This window comes from Acinonyx jubatus, chromosome E2 (assembly GCF_027475565.1).
Source record: "Acinonyx jubatus isolate Ajub_Pintada_27869175 chromosome E2, VMU_Ajub_asm_v1.0, whole genome shotgun sequence".
Classification (NCBI taxonomy): Eukaryota; Metazoa; Chordata; class Mammalia; order Carnivora; family Felidae; genus Acinonyx; species Acinonyx jubatus.
This window is the reverse complement of record NC_069396.1, coordinates 4487977-4507621: the sequence shown is the minus strand read 5'-3', so window position 1 is coordinate 4507621 and position 19645 is coordinate 4487977. Positions and strand designations below refer to the sequence as shown.

Sequence of the window (19645 nt, the reverse complement as noted above, 5' to 3'; positions counted from 1 at the left end):
TGTCGATTGGTTTTCGCGTTACCGTTCACCTGGTGTCTTGCCCGTGGCCCGCACGGGGAGCCTTCCGCAGACCCCTTTCCGCCTGTGTCCCTTTACGTGTGGCCTTAGAGGGGCCCCGAGCCAGGAAGAGTCTAATCATGTGCGATCAGAGCAGTGCCGGCGGCACATGGGTCGGCCACCTGTCTGCTGTGTCTCACGGTGACTCGCCTGTGGCAGGTGCTTGGGATGGTCTCAAGGTGGGGGAAGGAGGGGGGCTGGTGATGCCAGTGTGGAAGGGCCGTCTGGGTCCAGCTCCCGAGAGGGCCGAGCCGATGGGACTAGAACTGGGGTTCAAGGTGGCACTTGACCCAGGCCTGGCTGGAGACCAGCACCTGGTCCCAGGTCTCAGAGTGGCCCCCGCCAGGATGCACAGCCCCGAGCTGGCCTGGAGCCCGGGGCTGGAGGGGCCCTGTGTCCAGAAGTAGTCCTGTTGCTCCGGGAGTCCCGGGTGGGTGTGGCCTGCAGGGAGAGGAGGGGAGGGGAGGGCAGGGCAGGGAGCCAGGTGGCCTTATGGAAGCGACCCGGACAGGAGGACATGCACCTGAGGCAGGACAGACCTAGTGCTGGTCTCTGCTCTGCTATGTGACCTTGAGTAGGAGTTCCAACCCCACCAAGCGTCAAGTTCCCCTGCCTCAAAATGGGTGCGGGCCGCCTCAGTCATTCATTCACTCATTTATTCATTCTAGATAAGTGCTTTCCACGTTGCTGACCATGGGCTAGGCATTGTGCGTAGAGCAGCAGCCACACCGACTTTCTGCTTTGGGCAAGACAGACGGCCAGCTTCCTGTGTCATCCGTCACCACTGACTGTGGTCAGGACGGCCGTTGGGAAACGATAGCAGGGCGGCTTTTTGGGCTGCGTGGTCAGGGGAGCCATTCGACTGGTGCCCAGAGGAGGTGATCTTCGAACAGAGACCTGAAGGAAGGAGACACGGGAGCCGTGCGAGGGTCTGGAGGAAGGATGTGCAGGAGGGGGAAGTGCAAAGACCCTGGGACAGGAGAGGCCTGGTGCATGGGAGGCTAACTGAGCTTCAGAAGGTGGCCTGGAGATTTAAGGCGCCCAGTGCCTGGTGCGTTACGGGTGCCCGGCCCGTGTTTGTGTCTCTCTTACCGTCTCACCTCTATCCAATCAGATGGCTCCCAGAACCTCAGAATATTCTCTTATTTGGAAAAGAAGGTCTTTGCACAGGTGGCTAGTCCAGAGCAGGTCAGACTGGTCAGAGTGGCCCTAAATCCAATGCCTGGTGACCCTAATCAGAAGAGGGGAGACACACAGAGACACCCACAGGGAGGAGAGGGCCATGTGACCCAGGCGGGGCGTGTCTTACAAGGCAAGAGCCCCAGGGATGGCTGGAACCCCCAGAAGCTGGAAGAGGCGGGAAGGATTCTCTCCCAGAGCCTCCAGAAGAGACTGTGGCCGCATCAGCACCTTGATCTGGAGTTCCGGCCTCCGGAACTGAGCGAGAACCAGCCCCCGCTGTTCAAAGCCCCCCAGGTCGTGGTCATTTATCACAGCGGCCCCAGGACACTGACGCACCTCCGTGGGCTTTCCGGAGCTCACGTTCCCCTCTTCTCTTGGACTTCGTTCTCCCGGATTTCTGAGGAAAGGGTGTATCTGCCTCCGCCGGGGAGTGCATGGCCTTGGCAGTGAGCTCTGCCCGCAGCGCTGAGCAGCCTCTCAGCCCCTCGCTCTGCCGGCTGCCCCGAGACTCTCAGAAGCGACAGTGGGACTTCGCTGGGCAAACCTTTCGTTAATCTTTCATTAGGGACGTTTTCAAAACTATGCATAAGTAGAATAATATAATGACCCCCACATACCCATTATCTGCCTTCGATGATTATCAGTCCGTTTGACCCACTTTTATCCACCCCCCCCCCTTTTCTCTGCAGCCTTTTAGAACAGATTATGGTTACTGAATCCTTTTAGCACGGCCCCATCTTAAACAATTATGACTTGCCTGTTGACACCTTGACTTTCACCTTGATCCTAATCTTTGGTCTGCTGTCTCTCTTGCTGTTTTTATGTGTTTGTGTTTCTGTTTCCTTTCGATCGTCTGTAACATGAGATACTATGTAGTCTGTGAAATGAGGGGGCAGATCCATGAAACAATAAAGCAAACACCCTTTCGGGAAGTTTCTGTGACACCCGTTGACGGGAACGACCTCCCCGGAGGCCCCTGAGGCAGTTAGTTACAGGAGCAGGTTGGTGTAGTTGGGACACATGGGACTGGGGAGCTGGTGGAGCGAAGGGGACCCTTAGGCCATGCTGGACCAGCTCTGGCCAGCCACCAGAGGGGCTGGGTCCTGCCCTGGAGCGTCATGGAGATGTGGCAAGGTGGGACCGGGACCTCCAAGGCAGGGCCGGGGCCGGTGTCTGGACAGGCACGGCGTTGGACGACCCCCAGGGAGCCAGTGTCAGTGAAACGGCAGAGGTGGGATTTCGGGTGGAGGGGACCCTTTGGACGGGGCGGTATTTCTCCCTAGCGCTCGGGCCCCTGTGGTGCCGGCCCGGGAGCCCGGCCTCGAGCAGAGAGTTGTGTCCTAGGGGGGAGGGACTGGAAAAGAAGCCCTCACCCCCACCCCGCCGCCCTGTTTTCACTTTTCAGTTTAAGAACCCCCTGATCCTGCTCCTCCTGGCCTCCGCCTTGGTGAGCATCCTCACGAAGGAGTATGAGGACGCCGTCAGTATCGCCATGGTGAGTGCCCGGGGGTCCGTCTCTGCCCCACACGGCGGTGTCCTGGTTAATTTCACCGTCGCTGTCTTGGCGGATAGCCAGGTGGCCTCTGGTTCCTTCCTGTCGGGAACAGTGTCGTGGAGAATTCCTTGGCCGAGACCCCCGGGCTGGAAGTGCTGTGTCCCGTCTGTGCAGGTAGCACAGAGACCAGTCCACAGAGTGGTCCTTTGTGAGCCGCTTCCCAGAGGTGACCACCGAGCACCTGCTTAAAAAGGATTTCTTCTTAATTTAGGTGAAAGTCGCACCATTTAAAAAGTAAGCATTTTAAAGTATACAGTACAATCCAGGGGCGCCCGGGCGGCTCCGTCGGTGGAGCGTCCGGCTTCGGCTCAGGTCGTGATCTCACGGTCCGTGAGTTCGAGCCCCGCGTCGGGCTCTGGGCGGACGGCTCAGAGCCTGGAGCCTGCTTCGGATTCTGCGTCTCCCTCTCTCTCTGCCCCTCCCCTGCTCATGCTCTGTCTCTCTCTGTCTCAAAAATAAATAAAAACATTAATAATAATAATAATAATAATAAAAGAATATGTCTGTACTATAGGATCCTGTGTTGTGTGTCTATGCAGAAAAATCTAGAAGGGTACCCCAAAATGTGAATCTTTGGATACCAGAATTTGGGATGATTTTTCTGTTCTTTTTTTTTGGGGGGGGGGGGTCGCATCCGTTTTATAAATTTCTGTGTGCTTGTTTTGCAAGAAGGGAACAGAGTTGGCAAGGCCGGGTGCCGTGGTCCACCTTCCACGGGCCAGCTCGCTCACTCGTGGAACAGCTGGGTGCTGACACCCCCTCCCTGTTTGCTCCCTAGGCGGTGCTTATCGTGGTGACTGTCGCCTTCATCCAGGTGCGTAGCTCTTTCCTGAGGTCTCAGGCAGGGTAACCCGGGTGTGACGGGAGCCTTGGAGTTCCCGGCCTTGAATGTCATGTCGGATGTGCTTCCCACCAGGAATACAGATCTGAAAAATCGTTGGAGGAGTTGACCAAGCTGGTCCCTCCCGAATGTAACTGGTGAGTCAGAGATGGCCTGGGGCTTCTTGGTTCCTCGGGGCAGCCAGTGGGCTGGTGGGGTTGGCAAAAGTTTGCTAAGTCTGTGTCCCTTGTGGTGTGATGGAGGGGAACCCCGCCTTCTGGGGGTTGGGAGACATGGTGTCTGCCTTGCCAACGGATTACTGTGTGTCCTTGGGCATGTCGTTCGACTTCTCTGGGCTCTCACGGTCTCATCAGGGTCTAATGAGACTGCCAGGGCTGGGGCCATGGGTGACGGGAGTGGATTTGGGAAGAGAGCAGCCCGCGACCCCCGTGGTATGGTGGGCACGGCTGGACTGAGTGGACTGAGCGGTCGCAACGCGGGGCTCGAACAGGCCGAGGCTTCGGGCCGTTGGGCTGTGGGGTGAGACGTTGCAAGGCTGGCCTCAGTGGCCCCGCCGGCTTCTTTCCTACCTGGACGTTTCCGCGTCACCCGTTGTTACCACACAGCCGTCCCCAGAGGCGTTTGAAAGGGACAAAGGGAGACCGAGAATGCAGTGCTATGCGGTAGAACTTTCTGGGATGTTCTGTAATCCACGCCGTCCAGGACGAACCACTACTCACCTATGACCACGTCAGTGTGGCTGGGGAAGTGAGTTCTTCATTTCACTGAACTTCAGTAGCCGGCGGGACAGCTGAGGCTTCCGGCAGGTGCACAGTCCGCTGCCCCAGGGTAGGGACGCGGCTGACACCCGGGAGACAGTGTCTGGGGCCTGGCATTTTCTTGATGTCATTTCTAGTTTGCCAGTGACTTTCCTGGTGAAAATGGACTGATTTCAGGAAAGGGCCAAGTCTGCGCCCCTCCCCCGTCCCCCCCCCCCCCCCCCCCCCCCCCCCGCTGGCTCTGCTCATGTTGTTTTGGGGCCCGTGTCTTTCCCAAATATGCACCTGCTGCTTACAACAAAGTAGCAGAAAGTATTTCACGGTTCCAGGGGCTTGGGAAGGGTTTAGACACACAGTAACCCTCTGTTTTCTCAAAGATGATGTTTGGGGAAGAACCTGAACGTGTATCTAGATACATATGGCACAGGTGCGCCCCACAGCTGGGGTAGAAAGCTCGAGTGGGTGGGGTCCCACCTCCCAAGAAGCCAGCAAGCGAGGGGCGTGTGTGTGTGTGTGTGTGTGTGTGTGTGTGTGTGTGTGTGTAACACAAGGCAGAGAATAACCAGTCACAGACACAAAAAGAGGGTGATGTGGAAGGGCTGGAGAAGGTGAGTCGATTCTAGAAGGTTCACTGGGGGCACCAAACGTGACGGAGCTTAATAAGAAGACGAGCCAGGCTGTCAGAAATCCAGATGTGTGACGTGTGACGTAATCCTACGAACAAACGGGCACATAAATGATTCAGGTGGTCTGATGATCTGACCTTGAGTGTAAATATCAGGTCTCCGCCTTTCAGGCGGACAGTATGCCTTATTGATGTCCCCGGAAGTCACTTCTAGAAGACAGTTCTATTTTCAAGAAAAGCGATGACAGGCAGACTAGTAGAATCGAAAGGGCACCGAAGATACGCAGCCTCTGTCCCGGTGTCTGCTCTCCACGCCAGGAGGAACACACCTCCGTCCTTTGTGGAGCCGTTACATATTTATTGAGCACCTACTGTGCGCCAGGAGAGATCATGCCAGGGTTACCCCGGGGAACGAGAAGGGAAGGCCTCGACCATCAGAGAGCACACACTCCTACCAGGGGAGGCAGATACTAAAGGGAAGGAACGAGATGATTTTGGAATACGGCAGGTGCATTCGAGCCAGAAGGGGCCCCCGCACCTGAAACCACAGGAAACCTCATGGAGACACAGTAGCACCCGATGGGAGAGTGGGGACGGCTTTCCATAGCTGGTGAGCAGGCTGCCCTGACCTGACCTTTAAGGAGGAGCTGACATTTTAGGTTGGGACCTGAGAGATGGAAGGAGCCAGCCGTGGAGAGTTGAGGGAAACGTCTGACGCGTGCTCGTGGCTGCAAGGGACAGCCGAGCTGCACAAACCAGAGAAATCGTGGTGTCTTAGGGCGAGGGGCCTCGGGTGGGAGGGACAGTGTGGTTGGTCAGCTGGAGATGACATGGGGGGCCTGGTGCTTTTATTTCTCGTTTTTTAAATGTCTTTATTTACTTTTGAGAGAAAGGGAGAGACAGAGACCGAGTGTGAGTGGGGGCAGGGCAGAGAGAGAGAGGGAGACACCAAGTCGGAAGCAGGCTCCAGGCTCCGAGCTGCCAGCACAGAGCCCGACTCGGGGCTCGAACTCATGAACCGTGAGATCGTGACCTGAGCCGAAGCCGGACGCTCAACCAGCTGAGCCACCCAGGTGCCCCAAGACGGCTGCCACAGCTCCAGACATCGGAGCCGGACGTGAAAAGCTCCAAGAGAGGAAGAGGTCGTGTGTGTGTGTGTGTGTGTGTGTGTGTGTGTGTTTACAGAATGGGGAAGCCTTTCTCACGAGCCCCCAGGAAATGTCCATTCGTGTCTCACAAACCAGTGTTACGGAAAGTGGCTGTGCCTGAGCCAGTCCTGGGCAGGGGCTGGGCTCACCCCGATGGTCTCAGCCAGTCAGAAGCCACTCGCTGGAGCAGACGGCTCGAGGTGGGAAAGGGTGGCTCTCTGAACAAGAGTGAAATCTGTTAACGAAGAAGAGAGGAATGTCTGCTTCCACGTCCGAGGTTGGCAAAGAGCTTGAGACCAGAAAGGGCTGGGTGTGTTCAAGGGCTGGATGGCAGGAGTGTGGGAGGGGGCAGGACCCAGTCAAGGGGGCCTTAGCAGGGCCTTTGGGTTTGAGCCCAAGGTCATTGAAAGCCATTGGATGTTTGGAGCAGTAGGAACTTGTGATCTGGTTTTTTATCTGCTTTTTTGTGGGTTTTTTAAAATTTATTTTGAGAAAGAGAGAGAGGGCACAAGCAGGGCTGTGCAGAGAGAGGGGGAGACAGAGAAGCCAAAGCAGGCTGCGTGCTGTCAGCGCAGAGCCCTATGTGGGGCTAGAACTCACGAACCGTGAGATCATGACCTGAGCTGAAGCCAAGACTCGGACACTTAACTGGCTGAGCCACCCAGGTGGCCCTGATCTTTGCGTTTTAAGAGCCCTCTGGCCACGGCGTGTGGGACAGAGAGAAGATGGCCAGGGACGGGGCGGGAGCCCGGCTGGGACTGTGGCGTCCGGGGAGGGTGGCGAATGGGGGGATTGCAGCGGGAGCCTGTGCCCAGAAGCACGCGGCTTGTTACTGGCACGGCCGTGAGCAGGGGTCATGGCCCAGCGGGAAAGGAGGTCCCAGGCCTCTCGGGCCCGTAAGATGCCCCCCCAGCTCTGCCAGGCTGAGTCCTGGAGACAGTGCTCTGTGCCCGAGCGGTGTCTTCTCTGAGGACAGAAGTGTCTCTAGCCACTGGCTCCATTAAGGAGGCTTTAGAGCTGCTGACTTACACCTGCAGAAGCTTCTGGAGGCCACGTGGCTCCGCCTTGCTTCCAGGCAGGGTAAACAGTAGTAGTGGGCCCGCGTTTCAAATGAAGCCGAGGGTCTCCCAGAAGCCACATGCTTCGCCAAACATCTTTTAGCGTGTGTGACCTTAAAATACGACAAAACCACGAAGGCGCGAGGGTTTGTCCGTAACTGAGAGAGAAAGCATGCTTCGGTATTCTTTGCTCAAATTGGCTAACGTGCGCAAAAGTAGGATGTGATCAGCATGTCGGTGTGTGTGTGTGTGTTTGTTTGTTTGTTTACCGTTTCACATGCAGCATCAGAGAAGGAAAACTTCAGCATTTGCTTGCGCGAGACCTGGTTCCCGGAGACATCGTGTCTCTCTCGATCGGAGACCGGATCCCCGCAGACATCCGTCTCACTGAGGTGAGGAGTCCCGGACCCTGGCCTTTGTGATCTGCAGACACTTAGCTTATTGGCAACAGGCATATTCTCCCTCTCTCTCTCTCTCTCGTGCACACACACATACGTGCACGCACACAAGGCATGAAGTTAGCAAGCAAGCTCATTTTAAGCACAAAGCCCCTCGAATTGTGTTTCATAAATTATTCATTCCCAGTTTTAAGTTTTGGTTATGTGATTTTCTGGCTTCGAGCAGACGGCACTAGCCCGTTAAACCAGGGTGGGACTGAGGGATAAGGCAAGTGTGGCTTCTAGAAGGAGCTGCTCTGATGCCAGAAAGAAGCGTGACCAGATTGCTTGCTCAGTGCCGAGGAGGGAAACAGACCAGCAGAGACACAAAACGGAAGTATGAGCTTTTACGATAGTGTGGGTTGGGGACGTGGGGTGGGGGGCGAGCCGTGTCCCTGACCTTTGTGGGTGTCATGGTGCCACAGCGTCACCTGAGGCTCTCGGAGATAATCCTTGATGTATCAGAAAAGGTGAAGTTGAGTTCAGAGGGATCTGTCGGCGGGGGTGATCTATTTTACGAAACTTTGCAGAAATGCTGAAGAATCATTCACGGCTTTCAGTGATAATGGCTTCAGTGCAGGCTATCTCCCCGACTCACTTATTTCCAGAGCATGTGTCTTCGGGAATTGTAGGATCATTGGCATGCTGTGAACACAGTGGCCTAGAGGGGCGCCCGGTGGCTCTGTCGGTTGAGCTTCTGACTCTTGATTTCAGCTCAGGTCACGATCTCGAGGTTTGTCAGTTTGAGCCCCGCGTCGGGCTCCGTGCTGACGGTGTGTGGAGCCTGCTTGGGATTCTCTCTCTCTCTCTCTCTCTCTCTCTCTCTCTCTCTCTCCCCGTCTCCCTCTCTCCCTCCCCTTCTCTCTCTGCCCCTCCTCCACTTGAACTCTCTCTCTCCCTCTTTCGCAAAATAAATAAATACACGTAAAGAAAATAAAAACACAAACAGTGGCCTGGAGAGGGTGATGGGGAAGGACGAAGAGCCAAATCCGGGCCCCGCATTTAAAGCCCCGAGCCACTCTCTGTGGCAGAGGCAGGGGCCCGAGGGACACTCCCGCTTTCAAAGCCTTCTGCCCCTGACTTTGAGATCTGCCGGCAGGGTAGGGACCCGGGTGAGCAGGCTGGGGGGCTTGCTGTCAGGCTCATGCCGCTGTCCCTTCCCGCAACAGAACAGATTCCTCAGTGTCTGCTACCCCCCCTCCCCCGCCCCGCACTGGCCTTCAGCGGTCCAGAGGTGGTGCCTCGAGGCGGCTAGTGCCCCGGGGCCGGGCATTGGCCCTGAGTTTGAAGCCAGGGCCTACCGTTCACAAGCTGGGTGGCCTGGAGCGAGGTACTCAACCTTTGTGCCCCCGTTTCCCGTCTGCAAAACGGGGGAAGAAAGTGGGAGGCCGTAAGGATGACATCCCCTGGATGGAAAGGGCTCAGCCCAGGGCCTGGCACGGGTGAGTGATGCACGCTGGAAATCGGGGGCCCGGGGTTTCGTCTCTCTGCCCCGCGCCTGCCAGCCTGCGACTCTGACGAAGGCTCGGCCTCCCTGAGCCTTGGTTTCCCCATCTGTCAAAGGGGATAGCGCTCATTCCGCCTCGACGAGTTACCACCTGCGGCACGCTCAGCCCGGCGGCCGGCGTGACGTGAGCGGTCGGTGCGTCGGCAGTGGCTTCATTGCGCTCCCTTTCCCGTCCCCCCACCCCCACCCCAAGTCCCCGCAACAGTTCATAACCCCCGGGTAACTCTCTCCCTCAACTGGTTTTCTTCCTGCCTATGTTAAGGCCACCCGTACCTGCTTCTGATGCCACAGGATGCTTTTTTTCCCTGCGACCTGTCACAAGGCGGCACCTTCCCCTTCTTGGTATTTTGCAACTGCCCTGAACAACCAATGCCTTTGTTTATTCACCGTGGCATATTGGTGTCAGCTATTAAACCCTGAGATCCGGGAGAACTTTATATAGGGCTTAAAGCCACTTAGGTCCAGGAAACAGCGGGTGCAAGAATGTTCTTAAAATAGGTAAGCCCGCCACCCTTCTGCATCGTGTGTGGAGGTCACGGAGTATTTTCTCTTCCCACAGCGAAAACAAAGGCCAAGGCCTGGGGTGGGGGAGAGGCTGATGCAGCCCAGCCACTAGAACAGGGTCACTGCTCCTTGTTTTTCTTTGACCACTTCTGGAAATGAAAAGGGGGTTGAATGGAATCTGTCGGGGCTCCAAGTAAGGCTCTGTCTCGGAGGGGAGACTGGCTGGGCGTGAGGAGACAGGAACAGCCTTGTCTGCTCTCCAGCAGGAAGGGACCAGAGGCTTCCACTGTCTTCAGGCCCAGCCACCTCCGGGTGGCCACTGGTGTCACATAGGTTCTGGGCTTTGAGTATCTTTAGCCGCCAGAATCCTTGCACAGGCACGCACACATTGTTCCTTCTTGGCCCAGACATTCCCCTTCGTCTCTGCCTCCCAGCCTGTTTCTCTTTCTGGAAAGAACGAATGCGCTTACATATAAAGCCGGGTCTGTGCCGACCACGGGGTAGAAACTGCTTCCTTTCGTCTTCCAACAACCTTGAGAGAACACGACTTCATCTTCTGACTGTACCACAAGGACACAGAAACCGGGAAAGGTCGAGCAGCCCGCCTGAGGTCATGCACCTGTCAGTGGGGGAGGAGGAGCACATGCTCTCTGGCCTGCAGTCGGCTGTTCTGACTTTTTCTCGCTCCGTCTCTCCCTCTGGGTTCCCCAATGTATCTCTCTCCTCTGGCTGCTATAACAAATGACTAGATACCGAGCGGATTAAGACAACACAAATGTATTATCTTACGGTTCTGAAGGTCAGAATGACAGCTCATTTCACTGGGTGGAAAAAAGGAAGGTGTTGGCATTTGAAAACACAACAAACCTGGGCAAGAGTTAAGGCTCACGTCTCAGTTCAGAAGGTCGGGGTGTTGACTGAGCCTCTGCCTGGAAGATTCCTGCCAATCCCAAATTGACTTCAATGAAGTATATTCAGGATCAAGCCTGCCTGATTTAAAAATGTCCTGAAGGGGCGCCTGCGTGGCTCAGTCGGTTAAGCATCTGACTTCAGCTCAGGCCATGATCTCCCAGTTCGTGGGTTTGAGCCCTGGGTCGGGCTGTGTTGACAGTTTAGAGCCTGGAGTCTGTTTCCGATTCTGTGGCTCCTTCTCCCTCTCTGTCCCTCCCCCACTTGAGCTCTATTTCTCTCTCAAAAATAAATAAAACATTTAAAAAAATTTTTAAATGTTTTTATTATTTTTCTTTATTATCATTATTTTTTTGAGAGGCAGAGAGAGACAGAGCACGAGCGGGGAAGGGGCAGAGAGAGGGAGACACAGAGTCTGAAGCAGGCTCCAAGCTCTAAGCTGGGCCCCCCCCCAACGGGGGCTTGAACCCACAAACCATGAGATCATGACCTGAGCCGAAGTCAAATACTCAACCACCTGAACCACCCAGGCGCCCCATTAAAAGAAAAAAAATTTTTAATGTTCTGTAGACCAGATTAAGCTGTGAGCCTTAGTGACCTGTGCCTTTGTCCATATATCTAGTTAATTCCACTCACTGCCAATTCTGTTGTTCTTCCTGGCTGGTTCTTCTGTCCATGCGCACTGCACCCCCCCCTCCCCGGGGAGCCATCCTTGGCCTCACTTGGGTTCATTCCTTGGACTGTGGGCTTCCCTTCCCAATGCCACTGGCCGCGTCTTTCAACATCTAGCATCATTTTGTGGATCTCACTCACCTCCCTTCTCTGCTCAAGACTTTTTCATGGCTCCTCATTACCCTCCAAATTTCTTAGCCGATGCCAAAAGCGACTGAGTTCCAACCCCACCTCCCCCAGTGCTCCATGTGGACCAGACCTCCTGTCTTCTTGCCTGTACCCTCTCCATTCAGGGCTCGTCCCGCCCGTGGCTTCAGCACCAGGGACAGCGCCCACCGCACACCCCCCCCCCCCCCCCAAACCTCCACCCTCTCCCCACCACCCCGGCCAAGAATCTGTGCCCCAAAGAGGGTGGATAGGTGCCCACACTCAGCACCCTGGGCTTCTGTCCCGTTAAAGCTGGTGGGGTGCTGGGAAAAGAGAGGTCTTTTTTATTAAGCCTGTTACTACCGAGTTCACGCATCATCGATCCCCCCCAATTTGCTTTCTCTTCCTTCCCTGCCTGATTCACTCACCAACTGTGTGCTTATCCTTCGAGGCCCATTTCAAGTCCCTGATCCTGCAGGAACTCACCTCTTCCGGCCCATCCCCCAACCCGGCAGCTCCGCCCTCCTGTTTCTCACTCCCAAGCCCAAGGCCGCAGGTTGGATCTGACAAAAACATCCGACTGCGGTCAGTTCGGCTCTCAGGCCCGGTCAGCAGAGGGGTTTCTCTTCCCCGTGTTGACTTTCTGTTCTTACTACAGTGCTGCTTAAATGTGAACAAACAAAGTTAGGTACAAATTCCATGTGCTTCAACCTGGAAACCTAAGCCAGCTTTTCCTAGGAAGTACAACGTATTCAAATGATCATCCTGTCCCATGAGACGGTGTCTTCTGGAAACCGAATCCCTGCTTGCCTTGGGGATGTGGTGCCACTTTCTCCCGCCTGTGTGCGTGGTGCCAGCAGCCGGTGGTGCTGGGCGACTTCGTCTTCCTGTTTCTTCCTTCGTCGTGTTAGACGCCACTCCAGGAAGTCCCTTGACTTTCCCTGCGTCCTGGCGATAAAAATACAAACACAAAGTCTAGATCAGTGGCGGTTGTTATTTGACTATGGTAATAGAGTCAGAGAAATGCCTGGGCTTCAGTGGGTCAGGGATTTACTCCTCTCTCACAGGATGAGAGACTGGAAGGGGGGGGGTGTCCAGAGCCAATATGGCGGCTCCACCATGGAACAGAGTACCGGGCTTCTCCCAGGCCCCCATTGCGCCCTCCGCAGGATGGGACCATCCTTTAAATGCTTGCGAGATGGCTTCTGGCGCCACTAGGGCGAAGGCCCAGGGCGGGAGAAAGAGGAAGCCAGAAGGGTGAAGAGCGTCTCACCCTCAGTCGTCTTCACAGATCTTGCCCTGGACCGTCCGTGACTTCTCCCTGTGTCCCAGTGTCCAAAGGGGTGGAGACACTGTGAGCTGCAAGGGATGCTGGGAAATAGCATTGCAGGGGCACATAGCCACCCCCAAGTCCAGATACCGCTGCCAACGGGGTTTCTGTTAGGAAGAGGGGACGTGGGCATTATACAGGCAAGTGGGAGCCTTTGTCATTCTTGGGGGCCGGGATCCTGCGGCCCTGAACACATTTTAAAAAGGTCACTGCTAGATTTTTTTTTTAATTTGAAAGTACAGAGAACTCACCGGTCCCTGTTCGAATAATGCCGACCTAACTGTTCTCTTGTGAGCTTGTAGGACGTTGGCTTCTCTCAGTTGGTCTTAGACACTTAAATGACAAGGTCCCTAGAGGCAGAGCTCACCCTGGCCCCCACGTATGTCCCCCATAGTATCCAGCTGGCCACAGGAGGCTCACCTCTTGTGTGATAGCTACTGGCCCTGTGGTCCGTTTTGCAAGATGGTCAAGAGTGCAGTTTCTGGAACTAGAGCCTTGGCTCACGCTTCGGCTCTGCCACGAAGCAGCTGTATAACCTTGAACAAGTTACTTGAGCAAGTGACTTAATGTTTCCGTGCCTCAGTTTCCCCATATGTAAAATGGAGAAAACTGTAGCGTCTTTCATGGAGGGGATGGGGATTTGGAGAGAGGGGCCTTGCAAAGTGCTCGGCCCAGGGCCTAGCTCATCACAGGAGTTCTGGGAATGTGAGCACTCTCTCCTCCTCTCCTGGTGTGTGTGTGTGCGTGTGCACACGTGTGGCTTCTGGTGTTAACACAGCCTAAGGCTGCTGCTGAGTAAGCTGGCTCCGTGATGCTCCAGGCACACGGATTGTATGGGTTTCTCCAAGGTAGGCAGGACGCGGAGTGTCCGGAGAAAGACACAGGTGCTTTGAAAGATATGTTCTAGGGGCGCCTGGGTGGCTCAGTCCGTTGAGTGTCTGACTTCAGCTCAGGTCATGATCTCACAGCTCGTGAGTTTGAGCCCCGCATTGGGCTCTGTGCTGATGGCTCAGAGCCTGGAGCCTGCTTCGGATTCTGTGTCTCCCTCCCTCTCCGCCCCTCCCCTGCTCGTGCTCTGTCTCTCTCTGTCTCTCTCTCAGAAATAAATAAACATTAAAAAAAATCGTAAGATATATTCTAAATTACCCATTGCCCAAGTATTTTTTTTAACAGTACACTAAAATTTTAAATAATGTTAAAGCAGGTATGAGACTTCTGTGTTTTTTCGGGGGCGGGGGGGAGCACACAATCAAATCTTGTCCAGTTCCCAGAGGCCCGTGAGGCCGTGTTCTGATAACTTGTCCCGTGACTTCAACGTGGTGTTTGTTGTCTGTTGGCGAATGGAATTAAGGTGCCGGATACCGTGCTGTGCTTTTCTGGTCGCGGTTTTGTTGGGTTCCGTTTCGTTGTGTTTTGTCGTGGCAAAATCAGAAAGGAAAACAAAAGCAGAAGCCTTGTTCCATCCTAAGATGCGATTTATAGGAGTTCTTCGTGGCAGAAAACCCTCACGAAAATAGCTGTACCTGAATGGCAGAGGTGGCTGAGGGCAGTACGGTTTGCTTTACGAAACCTGACCTCATGGGGCGCCTGGGAGGGCTCGGTCAGTTCAGCCACCGACTCTTGATTTTGGCTCAGGTCATGATCTCACGGTGGGGATTGCGCCCCAGGTGGGTTCTGTACCGAGCCTGGAGCCCGCCTGGCCTCCTTTTTTCCACCCCTGCCCCTCCCCAACTCACACATGCACACTCTCTCTAGGACAAACAAAAAGACAAAACAAAGCCAGGCGTCAGAGCCACCATTTCCGGAAGGCCTCAGATCCAGAGCGGCCAGCACGCACGCACCTCAGGTGGCTGGGTCCCAGTCGTCCCAGCTGCCCTCCGAAGGCGTCTCCCCAGCCACACCTCTGTTCAACGCCAGATTGGTCGTTTTTATCAGTTGGCAAGAGGGCAGTGATTTCTCAAAGCCTAAAGATCAGGTCCAAATTCAAACAGAGACCTACGCATTCTTTAATGCACCAAAGAAAGGTGTCGGAAGTTCCTGAATGTTGCATCACACTCGGGGGCTCCCCGGGTCGCGGGTTTAGAAATGATCCCTCACTGTCAGGGGTGGTCCCACATCACCCTTGTTTTTCTTCCCTGCCAACACTGGAGTGTTGTCCCTGGAATGTGTCCGGGAAGCCAGGAAAGCCTGCATTGGAATATCCTTCCAGGTCAGTACAGGTGGCCCAGAAAAAAGTCCCTTCCAGCCCGACTCCAGGGCCTGGCGGAGGGACGTTTTCTGCTTGGAGCTGCGTGCCTACTTTGTAGCGGCCCGTCGGTCAGGATTCGCCCCTGTCGACCGGGACCGCTAACTCTTAGGCACAGGACGCTTTTCCCAGTTGAGAAGTTTTATGGGGTGTGAGGGGTCCGTTCTGCGCTTGACCGAGCTGTTCTCAGGGCGAAGGGGGCAGACTGCGTTCTTTTCCCCTCGCGGCTCTAGGTCACAGACCTCCTGGTGGATGAATCCAGTTTCACAGGAGAAGCGGAGCCGTGCAGTAAGACGGACGGCCCGCTGACGGACGGAGGGGACCTCACCACTCTGAGCAACATCGTCTTCATGGGGACCCTGGTGCAGTACGGGAAGGGGCAGGTGAGCCCCGGGGACCTCGGCCGCCCTCGCCAGCAGGCTCCCCGCCTCAGATCTCACCCTTCTCTCTCCTGAACGCAGGGAGTTGTGATCGGAACAGGGGAGAGGTCCCAGTTCGGGGAAGTGTTTAAGATGATGCAGGCTGAAGAGGTAAGGGCCGGGGGGGGGGGGGGGGGCTTTGCTTTTCTTGCAAGTCGGGGTTTGAGATTATTCTCGGCTGCTGCTGCCAGCCCTGCACCCTCCTTAGGCGTGAGGGTGATGTGGTCAATACGAGTTCACGTTTTTTAAACTTTGTTTTTATTTAAAAACACTTATGGCCGGAGGTTGGGGGGTGGGGGTGGGGCCGCCTGGGTGGCTCCGTCGGTTGGGCGTCCAGCTTTGGCTCTGGTCACGATCTCACGGTTCGTGAGTTCGAGCCCCGCTTTGGATCCTCTGTCCCCGTCCCTCCCTCTCGGCCCCTCCCCTCCCCCCCCCCCCCCTGCTCTTCCTCAAAAATAAATAAAACGTTAAAAAACAACACAGGTAAAAACACTTACAAGGATTTTTTTGCCGAGATACAGCTCACAGACCGTAACACACACAGGCCTGACGTGTGGAGGCCAGTGGATTTTTACATGCGTGTGCCCCGCTTTGTGATTGTCACCCCGCTCAAGATATGAGAAAGCCGGGCAGTGTCCTCTAACAGACCCACCGATCTCCTCCTTTCAGACGCCGAAAACCCCGCTACAGAAAAGCATGGACAAGCTGGGGAAGCAGCTGACACTCTTCTCGTTCGGCATAATTGGTGAGCGAGGCCGTTTCTGCGCTGGGTCCCGGGGGCGTGGGGGAGCCGTCCTGAGGTCCTCAGTGGGACCGAGGGCGGACGGGAGACTCAGGGGGCCAAGCGGTCTCTGTGTGAGACAAGACAAGCTGTCGTACAGAGCAGCCTGCCCCTGGGAGGGCGTAGCGTGGTCAAGGTGTATCTCTTGCTCGTTCCTGCCTGGGTGGCTTTCCTGGGTAGGTCACCTCCAAACGCCACCTCAGGGTCCCGGGCCCCGACCATTCCCCCTTCTTCCAGGTCCCCAGAGGCGGGCCAGAATTCCGTTCAGCCAGCGAGTGGGGGAAAGCGGGAACACAGAGGTTGTGTGGGAAATTTTTAATTTTTTTTTATTTTTGAGAGACAGAGCATGAGCGGGGGAGGGGCAGAGAGAGAGAGAGAGGCACAGAATCGGAAGCGGGCTCCAGGCTCCGAGCCGTCAGCACGGAGCCCGACGCGGGGCTCGAACCCACGAACCGCGAGATCGTGACCTGAGCCGAAGTCGGAGGCTTAACCGACTGAGCCCCCCCCACCCAGGCACCCCAGTACGGGCCATTTTTAAGGCATGGGCCCCCCAAGGCCTGCTGTCTTTGCCCCTTCTTGATTGGCCAGAATGGAGTCACATGGCCTGCCTGACCGCAAAGGCGACTGGGGGAGGGACAGTTTAGCCACGCGTCTACGTTACCGACCAGGCTGTGCCACTCGGCCTCTGGCAACACAGCAAACGGGCCCGACCCGATGCTGTGGATCTAAACTTAGGTCTTAAGCCTGAATCCGCCCTTGGGGCCGTCCCGGTCCCTTCGCCAGGGACCTGCTGTCTCCAGCTCTGGCTTTGATTGAGTGTTCCTCGTTTTCTAGCCCTCACGGTCAGCCGGAGCCTGGCCCATAGCAGATTCTCAATAAATGTTGAGTGAATACTTAATAAAGGAACTGACCCAGAAAGCAGCGCCCGCTAGCGCAGGCAGTGATGACAGGACGTACGAGTGGGTCTGGCTAGACCTGCGGAGGAGCCAGAGGACGTTTCCGTTTCCGGGAGAAGCAGACGTTGCGCCTCTGGCCACCCAGATGTGCGAATTCATTTAGCGAGTGTCTTGTGACACTGGGAGAGGTTTGGGGCCACCGAAACGGATCAGACACAGCCTCGGCCCTTTGAATGCGCCCAGGCCGAGAGGAGGGAGGCACCTGAGCAAACGTGCAACCTGAAGGTCATGGCTAATCTCCAGTGGGAGGCTGGGGAAGGCTCCAAGGGAGGTGTGGCATTAAGCCGGGTCTCGTAGGGTGACAGGAATTTGCTGAGGGAACAAAGAGGGAAATTCGGAATTTCGTGCCGGGACCGAGGGGAACTCCGCTCCCCTGCAACTTACACGCAGAAGTAAATTTAGCGAAGTGGTTAAGAGGATGCGGTCTGGAGTCCGGGCTTCCAGATCTGTCGTGCGGGGGACGCACCCGCCTGCCCTTTCTTCCCTGGACACCCGTCCCCAGATTCCGGTGTCTGGTCACCTCTCCAAGTTCAGCTTTGGATTTAAGTGCCCGGCGTTGGCTAAACCACAGGCTTTACTGTGTTTTTGAGCAGCTCCTTTCCAGCCTGTTCTGTCCTGGAGCCCTAGTGGAAGATGGGTCTTAACCGGCCGATTCCGATCTCAGCCAGTGGGGCTCTCAGCCGGGATAGCACTTCAGGTGGATTCCTGCTTCTCAAATCCCGAAACAACTCCTCGAGGGGGACATGGTCATTATCCCCACTTTACAGATGAGGACACTGAGGCCCCAGAACTTTTCCTCCTTGCCAGAGCATCCCGTGCGCGTCCACGGGTCCCAGTGTGACTCATGCCCCCTCTCTGCCCCACCTCTGGCGGGGTCCGCGTGTCCCGGGCCTGCTGGTTAGTAAACACCGGGTGACTGATGGGGACGAGAGCGGAACAGGGGACACGTTGGGACACGAGCACGGCAGGACGGAACCCTCTACGATCCGGGCCCACGTGCCTGTCACAGGAACAGCTGTCACCTGCCACATCGGACGCCATGGGGGGGCGTCCCAGCACAAACGGCACCCGGGGAGAGTTCTGGAATCGTCCGCCAGCGTTTTCAAACAGCCTGCGATGAACTAACGGAGGGATGGTCTGTCTCTTTCTCTGACTTGAACCAGCTTGGTCCTTTCCGGAAAAAGTAAAACCGTTCTTTTTTGCGGGCGCGGGAGTGTCTTACAAAGGAACAGGAGAGTGGTCACAAGTCCCTGAGGTTCCTACCCGTTGACTCAGGCGCAGGAGAGGAGTCTGAAACACCTGGGCATGTCAGAGGAGGTGCGCGTGTGCGCGCGTGTGTGCAGATGTATACTTTTTGTCTCTTTCCCAGGCTTAATCATGTTCACGGGCTGGCTGCAAGGAAAACAGCTTCTCAGCATGTTCACGATTGGGGTCAGGTAAGGGCACGGACCTCCCCTGGGAAGGCGGGAGCGGGGAAGACCGGGGAGCAGGACCCCGGCCTTGGGTGGGAACGTTGCGGGTTTGAAGCCTGTCTCCGCCACGCCCTGATTCTGTGACTCTGGCAAGCGTGTTGGCCTGAACTCAGTGTCCTGGGGGGAGCAGTGGAGGCCAGCCTGCCCCACGTGGCGGGGACCCCACCGCCTCTGGGGCAGGGCAGGATCGCTCCCGCGCGCCACCCCTCCCTCACCGGTCCCCGGCCCCCGCCATGAGGGCCCGCTGATGACTTATCCGCACCACCCAGGGCTGAGGGAGCCAGATCACAGAGTTTGCGGGCTGGTGGGGAAAGTAAGCGCAAACACGTCAAGTGAACAGTAACAAAATAATCACAACTCACGATCAAGGCCACAGAGGAAACCATTGCGGAGGGAATGCAAGGGAGGTAGGAAGAATGTCCCCGGAGGGTGGCCCGGGAACGTCCTCTGAGGGCTGTCGAGGAAGAGCCTGCGGAAGAAGGCGGGAAGGGGGTTCCGCCGGGAGGACCCAGCCATGCGCATCTGGGGACAGCAAGGGGACTGGCTGGGCTCCCTAAGCAGAAGCACCAGGGGCGTCGGTTAGGGGACGTGTCACCGGGCTTTTTTGGGGCCCCTTTCCCTCCCGATTCTAAATAGCGTCATCAGAATCTTTCCCCACACGCATGGCGAGCCATCTTTTTTGGCAAAGCGTTGGCCATTCTTGACATAGAGATGAGAGGTGACAGGGGTGCGAACCCCAGCTTACTGAGCCAAGAGGGGGCCAGGGGGCGTGCGCAGCTGGCTGCGCTGTGGGACATGGGGTTCAAGGTCAGGGCGGGCTTCCTGGAAGAATGGGTCATTGAAGAGTAGGGGTTTCCAACGGTAGCCGGAGGACACGAGTGTCCTGGGGTCACAGGTGCACGGACTCGGTGGGTCTGGGGGGGCACCTGGGACTCTGCGTTCCTAACCAGCCCCCGGGGTGCTACTGCTAACTCTAAGTGGTGACCCAGTCGGGGCTCCAGCAGGAGGCGGGGCCAGGGAAGAAGGGTGAGCCCCTGATAAG

The 19645-nt window shown here is 56.2% G+C and overlaps 1 protein-coding gene across 2 annotated transcripts in view; it reads left to right on the top strand.

The window, feature by feature from the left end:
• ATP2C2 (ATPase secretory pathway Ca2+ transporting 2) overlaps positions 1-19645 on the top strand; it is a 60430-nt gene that overhangs the window by 23118 nt on the left and 17667 nt on the right. Inside the window, exons 4-11 of one of the 2 annotated variants that reach the window (XM_027076315.2) lie at positions 2645-2734; positions 3573-3608; positions 3711-3772; positions 7508-7616; positions 15209-15358; positions 15437-15505; positions 16064-16139; positions 18501-18567. In XM_027076315.2, coding sequence (XP_026932116.1) covers positions 2645-2734; positions 3573-3608; positions 3711-3772; positions 7508-7616; positions 15209-15358; positions 15437-15505; positions 16064-16139; positions 18501-18567 — 659 coding nt within the window. The remainder of the gene's footprint in view (positions 1-2644; positions 2735-3572; positions 3609-3710; positions 3773-7507; positions 7617-15208; positions 15359-15436; positions 15506-16063; positions 16140-18500; positions 18568-19645) is intronic. The other variant, XM_053209964.1, reaches the window with a different exon arrangement.